The sequence below is a fragment of the Zeus faber genome, assembly GCF_960531495.2.
Source record: "Zeus faber genome assembly, chromosome: 1".
NCBI classification, from domain to species: domain Eukaryota; kingdom Metazoa; phylum Chordata; class Actinopteri; order Zeiformes; family Zeidae; genus Zeus; species Zeus faber.
Window position 1 is genome coordinate 21,467,835 of NC_137193.1, and position 8,058 is coordinate 21,475,892.

Genomic DNA, 8,058 nt, shown 5'->3' on the forward strand with positions numbered 1-8,058 from the left:
CATGCATCCCAGTATCCCTGTCATGTACCTGTGTATCCGTGTATATCCACACCTCAAGCTCCATTTTGGCAGATGTGACGTCTCTTATTTGGCTTGTAAACGTCAGGACGCATTTTCTTGATTATTGTAAACAGACGAGGTATGATTCGGCCTCAACCCAGTTCTTGTTACAGATGCTGATTTGGACGTTGTGTGTGCATGTGCGTGCGTACGTGTACGTTTTCTGTCCAATCGAGTCCCTCCCCGCCCCCCCCAAAAACCTACGAGCTTCCGACCCCGCAGTCTTTGCTGCCCTGCGACACGGCTCTCTCGGCCGCGTCCACCAGCACCGTGTCGGGCTGCACCTCCTCTTCGTCCACGGCCACCACCACCGGGGGCCTCCTCACCCTCCTCACTCCCCCAGCTCCTCTTCCTCCTCCTCCTCCTCCTCCTGCCACCTCCTCATCCTCCTCATCCTCCTCCTCCTCCTCCTCCTCGTCCCCGGCCTCCGTGTCCTGACTGGCCGAGTCTGTGCACGTGGAGGAGAGCGAGGAGAGCTTGTGTCGCAACTCGGCCTGCGTGGGAACCTGGAGGCTGATCTCCGTGGTGAAGGACTCCACGTCGGGGCCTGCGTGGGGGCGGGTGGGGGAAACACAAGGTGGCGTGAGACTGGATGACCTAAGAATTTGGGGTGTGTGTATGTGTTCACGTGCATGCCCAGTCATACCAGTAACAGGCGACGCGGCACTGTTATCCTCCCCTCCAGAGTGGAGAAACACATCCAGGGCCTCGTGGTCGGACATGTCCATCAGGTCCATCTGCTCCAGCATGTCCACGTTCACCTCCATGGACGACATACTGCCTATTGGCTCTGGACAGGGAGACGGACACTTCAGCTTTGTCCAGTGCTGCAAGGGCAAGAAGTGGAGCGACTCCCTCAAAGCCCCCAAGCAAAAGCAAATGGATATGTGGAGGCTTGATGGCAAACTAGACGTTTCACATAACATTCTTAGTGTGTTATTAGGTTAAGCCTGAAGTAGATGAGTACAATGACTACTTTTGAAAGCAGTTCATTTGTTCAATTGTTATAGCTACAGTATCATAAGCTTGAAGCAGAAGGACGGGCAGCAAGAAGAATGAAGATCACAGCCTCTGGTTTCGAGACTTTTACTTACTAATATAGACTACGGCATTCTGGCATCGCAAAGCATCAGAAACGCTGACTTTATTTGAGTGCTTGCAGATGCTGAGATGCTTCCGAATGGGCTGATGGCAATCCAGGAGGTGTCGCTATTAAGATATTAAAACACTTCAGCAATTAGGAGCCCTAACTACTGAATGTGTCATGGATGGAACTCAGCTTAGTTCACACAATTCAACAAGGATTTGAAAAGTCTCTAGTATTTTTCCTTGTAGAGCAATACGAACATACTTCATAGATATTTCTCTATAATTTATCCCATATAAAGAGTTTTTTTCCCAACGGGATAAATGTGGGGAAAAGCACCCAAATCCATATATATAAAACCTGGTACCCTCAGGGCTAACTGGATTATTAGTATAGCCATGCAGACCAGCAGTGGTCTATAGTATCTGCTGGACTCCAGTCCTGGATTCACTTCCTTGCAGGGGCAGGCCCTTGAAGGTCCTTGTTTACTTTGATAACGTGGTGCATGCGTCACAAACAGCCAGGTGCATTGTGGGAGGGGGGTTTGCCAGCACACGAGCAAGGAGTGAGATGATTGGTTGGCACATAGCGGTGACAGGCGATGCCATTGGCTACCATACCTCAAGGAAATGAGGAGAGCAGAGTAGGGCGGCACAAGGAAGGATAGCAAGATGGAGAGTGAAGAGAGAAAGATCGGAATGTTATTTCTCATGGAGATCCAAATTCCCAGTTACTATGAAAACACATGAACAGACACATTCCCAGGCACAGGTTGCCACACACACCCTCATAAGGTCTGTTTCTGTTGGAATGTTCATCTGCAGAGACACTTTTTATTTTATTTTTATTTTTTTTACATTCATAGAAGTTAAAGGCCTGATCCATGATAGCCAAACAGCGCCCTCTCGGACCCTCATGGGGTGGACGCCCCAAAAGAACTGACTGGTGTGAGGGTTGTGGTAATGCTGGATTGGGTGTATGAACTGTCATGCTGCATAAACCCAGGCCAATGGAATCTTTTAATTTGATGTACAGACTGTACAAATTGTACACACACCCTTCTGCACACACACGCACACACACACACACACACACACACATAGCATGTACAATGCAAATTTCGCTCCCTTTTCTGGCTTTGTGTGTGACACAGCTTAGAGGAACTTGTGTCTAATGCCCGCTAATGACTTCCCAGCACGCCGTCTCTTCCATATCTGCACTGTGTCAGCTTTGCAATTACCACTAAATATGACCCATTCAGAATCCTGACACGCGGCGGAGAAAACGTTTCAATATGGCCTCGCCAAATTGTTTTTCTCTGCACACAAACATACAGTATATATACTGTATATACACATGGATGTGAGCATACACCAGACACACACACAGATAGAAAGAAATGCATGAACGCTCAGGCCTCGACCAGAGGAAGTTTCCTTCATGGGGTTACTTCCGTGTGGCTGCTTCCAGGGTGTTCCTCTTCTAACCTTGCTGTGACCACGCCTCAAAGCCCCCCCGGCACCCGGCCCCCGCCACTGCCCGGGAAAACTGTTTTGCTTGCGGGTAGATATAACTGTGCACGTATGACCCCGGAGACTCCTAACAGCTCGGAGACATCCAGGAGCCCTTCCTCTCCTGTGCCTCCTCTACCCTTGGAAATCCCGCTCTGCCGCCATCTTGTTTTTCTCGATGGTTTGGCTTCTCCCGCAGAACGACTTACCCACTTGCTCGAGGCATAAAGAGACAGTATCTACCATGTCCACTGACACAGATTTTGCCTCATCTGTAGGTTTACGCGGCCATGAAATTCTTAACAGCCTCAACTATGAGAACATACATGTGCGTAGATGACGGGGTTAGAAATTACGATTCGACAAACCCAAAGTCTGTGAGGTTTGTGGCTTACAGAGGGATTCATGTGAAATATATACTGTACGTATAAACACAACCTCCTTCTCTCATCCCTCTTTTTCCTTCTCCGCATCCATCCAGTAATTCCAGGGTGCAGCGATCACCCCTCAACCCATGCCTCCATGGCCCCCCTCTCTGACACAGTCCTTCCTAATAAACCATTTCCAACGGATTAAGGGATGAAGACAGATGAGGGAAAGGAGAGAAATCACTTTACAAACCGCCCGGGCCGAAAGGCTGCCGCGGATCTCGCTCGCTCGCTCATCTGGCCGCGTCCTTGGCGCCGACTTCCGGCACGAGGAGAACTACCATGCGGCTCTATTACAACCCGGCTGGAAGATTATGTTTATGAAGCGCGGTGGCATTTTTCAAAGTAATGGCCCCACTTGTGTGTTTAGCGACAGGCGCTCGGTCTGCGCGTCTCGCTGCAGAAATCTATTACGCCTCAATCTCGTGGAAGGCGGTGGGAGTCGGAGGGTTTGGACTGATGATATCGTGACCGGGGGGAATCATCTCATTGAAATGCCGAGTGGGTTTTGCGCTCGCCGTTGCAAATGGTTTGGGTGTGTGTCGGCGGCTCCTTGTTACAGTATGTTCATCCAGCACACACACCCTGTGATGTGCAGGACTCGAGGAACACGATCGCGAGGAACACCAGCGAGGGAAAGGGGATCGTTGAGGCGAGCGCGACCATGCGATCGTGCCGGACTACTCAGTCCGCCTCACCTCTCCTCTCGGCGATCTGCAGGTAGCCGGTGCTCAGGTACTGCTCCATGTCTTGTTGAAAGGCCTCCTCGAAGAACTTCTGCCTCTCCTTCAGTTTGACCTGGGGGGGCAGCACGGCGGCCGACTCAGCGGCCGAACCCCTCTGAGCGTGCTCCGAGTCCAGCTCCACTAGGAACCAAGAGAAAGCAGAGAATTTAAAAAAAACAACAACAACAACAACAAAAAACATGTTGCAGTCACGACAGAGTTATGTAAGACCTGGCACATAATGTGAATTCTGCCATACTAGACTTTTCTCTGCGGGAATCAAAGAAGTGTACGTATTTTAGGGACAGAGAAGCAGACGTCCCAGGCTTCAGAGGCCCGGGTCAGTCAATCCCCATTGAGCTGCAACAACGTAAAGCTCGGTGTTCTGCCACAGTCACGCAGCCACAGTGCCATCCCCGACAGCGCCATCCCCCACAGCCCTCATTAAGTCAAAAGCCATTTCCAGTGGACTGCTGAGAAAAGAGCACACGCAAGCTCAAGTCTTTCACGTCCTCACCCCCCGCTGCCTCCTACGCTCCAGTTAATCAAGCCCTTTCTCAGCCCAACCCTTTAAGTTGGTGCCCAGTTAAAGCCACAGCCATGGATTTGCAGAGGCCAATGATGTCCAGCGCTGAATGTGTGCCCTTTGTAAAATATGACTTCTAGTCACCTCCTTGAAAAATGGATCATTTGTGTCATGGAAAGGCGATGGGGGGGGGGGGGGGACGGATGGGGTTTGGATAACTTATCATAAAATAAAATGAAATAAAAGTAACATATATGTTAACAGGTAGTAGCACTATGCTTATTTGTGAGGTGGGCATGTGGTATAGAGCCATCCATAGAAGTACATCAATCTATAGTCTGGTGGGTTAGACTAGTCTCTAGAGATTGTATTGTGTGGCAGCACTACAGTGTGTAATGTGTTGCAGCACTACAGTGTGTATTGTGTGGCAGTACTACAGTGTATATTGTGTTGTGTGGCAGCACTACAATGGGTATTGTGTTGTGGGCAGCACTACAGTGTATATTATATTGTATGGCAGCACTACAGTGTGTATTGTGATGTGTGGCAGCACTACAGTGTGTATTGTGTTGTGTGGCAGCACTACAGTGTGTATTGTGTTGCAGCACTAAAGTGTGTATTGTGTGGCAGCATTAAGGTGTGTATTGTGTTGTGTGGCAGCACTACAGAGTGTATTGTGTTGTGTGGCAGCACTACAGTGGGTACTGTGTTGTGGGCAGCACTACAGTGTATATTGTATTGTGTGGCTGCAGGCATCACTACAGTGTATATTGTATTGTGTTGCAGCAGGCAGCACTTACAGTGTGTATTGTGTTGTGTGGATGCACTACACTGTGTATTGTGTTGTTGGCAGCACTACAGTGTGTATTGTATTGTGTAGCGGCACTACAGTGTGTATTGTATTGTGTAGCAGCACTACAGTGTGTATTGTGTTGTGTGGCAGTAATATTGTGTGTATTGTGTTGTGGGCAGCCCTACAGTGTGTATTGTGTTGCAGCACTACTGTGTATATTGTATTGTGTGGCAGCAGGCAGCACTACATTGTGTATTGTGATGTGTGGCAGCACTAGAGTGTATAGCGTATTGTGTCACAGCAGGCAGTACTACAGTGTGTATTGTGTTCTGGGCAGCACTACAGTGTGTATTGTGTTGCAGCACTACAGTGTGTGTTGTGTTGGGTGCCATCACTACAGTGTATATTGTATTGTGTGGCAGCAGGCCACAGTGTGTATTGTGTTGTGTGGCATCACTACAGTGTATATTGTATTGCGTCACAGCAGACAATACTACAGTGTGTATTGTGTTGTGTGGATGCACTACAGCGTCTGTTTTGTTGTGGGCAGCACTACAGTGTATATTGTGTTGCAGTACTACAGTGTGTATTGTTGCGTGGATGCACGACAGTGTGTATTGTGTTCTGGGCAGCACTACAGTGTGTATTGTGTTGCAGTACTACAGTGTGTAATGTGTTGCAGCACTACAGTGTGTATTGTGTGGCAGTACTACAGTGTATATTGTGTTGTGTGGCAGCACTACAATGGGTATTGTGTTGTGTGGCAGCACTACAATGGGTATTGTGTTGTGGGCAGCACTACAGTGTATATTATATTGTATGGCAGCACTACAGTGTGTATTGTGATGTGTGGCAGCACTACAGTGTGTATTGTGTTGTGTGGCAGCACTACAGTGTGTATTGTGTTGCAGCACTAAAGTGTGTGTTGTGTGGCAGCATTAAGGTGTGTATTGTGTTGTGTGGCAGCACTACAGAGTGTATTGTGTTGTGTGGCAGCACTACAGTGGGTACTGTGTTGTGGGCAGCACTACAGTGTATAATGTATTGTGTGGCTGCAGGCATCACTACAGTGTATATTGTATTGTGTTGCAGCAGGCAGCACTTACAGTGTGTATTGTGTTGTGTGGATGCACTACACTGTGTATTGTGTTGTTGGCAGCACTACAGTGTGTATTGTATTGTGTAGCGGCACTACAGTGTGTATTGTGTTGTGTGGCAGTAATATTGTGTGTATTGTGTTGTGGGCAGCCCTACAGTGTGTATTGTGTTGCAAGCACTACAGTGTATATTGTATTGTGTGGCACCAGGCAGCACTACATTGTGTATTGTGATGTGTGGCAGCACTAGAGTGTATAGTGTATTGTGTCACAGCAGGCAGTACTACAGTGTGTATTGTGTTCTGGGCAGCACTACAGTGTGTATTGTGTTGCAGCACTACAGTGTGTGTTGTGTTGGGTGCCATCACTACAGTGTATATTGTATTGTGTGGCAGCAGGCAGCACTACATTGTGTATTGTGATGTGTGGCAGCACTACAGTGTATATTGTATTGCGTCACAGCAGGCAATACTACAGTGTGTATTGTGTTGTGTGGATGCACTACAGCGTGTGTTTTGTTGTGGGCAGCACTACAGTGTATATTGTGTTGCAGTACTACAGTGTGTATTGTGTTGCGTGGATGCACGACAGTGTGTATTGTGTTCTGGGCAGCACTACAGTGTGTATTGTGTTGCAGTACTACAGTGTGTATTGTGTTGTGTGGCATCACTACAGTAATACTCTGGCAGACGAAGGGGCGTGGTAAAGCCACGTCTGCAAAGGACAGGGCTGGCTTGGCGCCGTGGCGGTGGGAGGCTCTCCTGGCCTCCACGGGATTTTCTCCCTTTGAGCTCCTTTTGGGCAGGAGACCCTGGGGCATGCAAGACCTAATTAAAGAAAACTGGCAGGAGGGTCCTAGCACCAGTAGGAACGACATACAGTACGTTTTGGACTGATTTGGTTATGGCACTGGGACAGCATTCACGGGAGAATTTGCTCCAGCTCCAGGAACGGCAGCACTGCTTATATGACAGAGGGGCCCGGCAATTTGCACCGGGACATGGTGTTAGGGTTGCTCCCTACGTCCAGCTCTAAATTACTCGCCAAGTGGCAAGGGCTCTTCGAGGTCACACAGCGGGTTGGGGAGTTAGATTATGAGGTTGCACGGTCAGGCAGGGGGGCCGGGCGACGCAGATCTATCACCGGAAACTCCTGAAGCAGTGGAAGGAGGCAGCGTCCTTGTGTCTGCCCACCACGGTGATCGAGGGGGATGAGTTGGGGAGGGAGGTTCCAAAAACGGCCGATTCCACCGCGGCCCTTTCCAATAACCATCTCTCACCGGGCCAGAGCACGGATGCGGCCGGTTACAACGCCAATTTTCTGACGTCTCCTCCCCACTGTCTGGCCGCAAGTTCCTCATACACCACCAGGTGGAGACGACCCCAGGGGTGAATTATGCTCCCGGCCGTATCATAAACGCAAAGTCGTGCAGGCAGAATTGAAGGCCATGCTGGACATGGGCGTGATAGAGGAGTCTACAAGCGACTGGTATAGTCCCTTGGTGCTGGTATGGTCGATGGTCGGTCCACTTCTGTGTAGACTACCGAAAGGTGAATGCAGTGTCGAAGTTCGATGCGTATCCCATTCCCCGGGTTGACAAACTCTTTGGCACGGCTCGTTTTTTTCACGACACTGGATTTAACCAAGGGCTACTGGCGGATTCCCTTGTCGCCAGAGTCCAAGGAGAAATCGGCTTTCCCCACTCCGCAGGGGTCGCACCGCTTCCGTTTGGGTTGGGCCCCAGCCACCTTTCAGAGACTCAGACGGGGTTCTGCATCCGCACGCAGCATATGCCACTGCCTACTTAAATGACGTCATTATTCAGAGTGAC

The 8,058-nt window shown here is 49.5% G+C and overlaps 1 protein-coding gene across 1 annotated transcript; it reads right to left on the reverse strand.

Annotated features, from left to right (window-relative positions):
* Window positions 1-260: 260 nt before the first annotated feature.
* dtnbp1b (dystrobrevin binding protein 1b) lies at window positions 261-7,047 on the reverse strand (the record flags this gene model as incomplete). Its single annotated transcript, XM_080015364.1, has 5 exons — window positions 261-347; window positions 438-607; window positions 707-850; window positions 3,785-3,952; window positions 6,909-7,047. 5 exons carry the CDS (start codon window positions 7,045-7,047, stop codon window positions 261-263), a joined length of 708 nt encoding a protein of 235 aa, XP_079871490.1.
* Window positions 7,048-8,058: the final 1,011 nt, after the last annotated feature.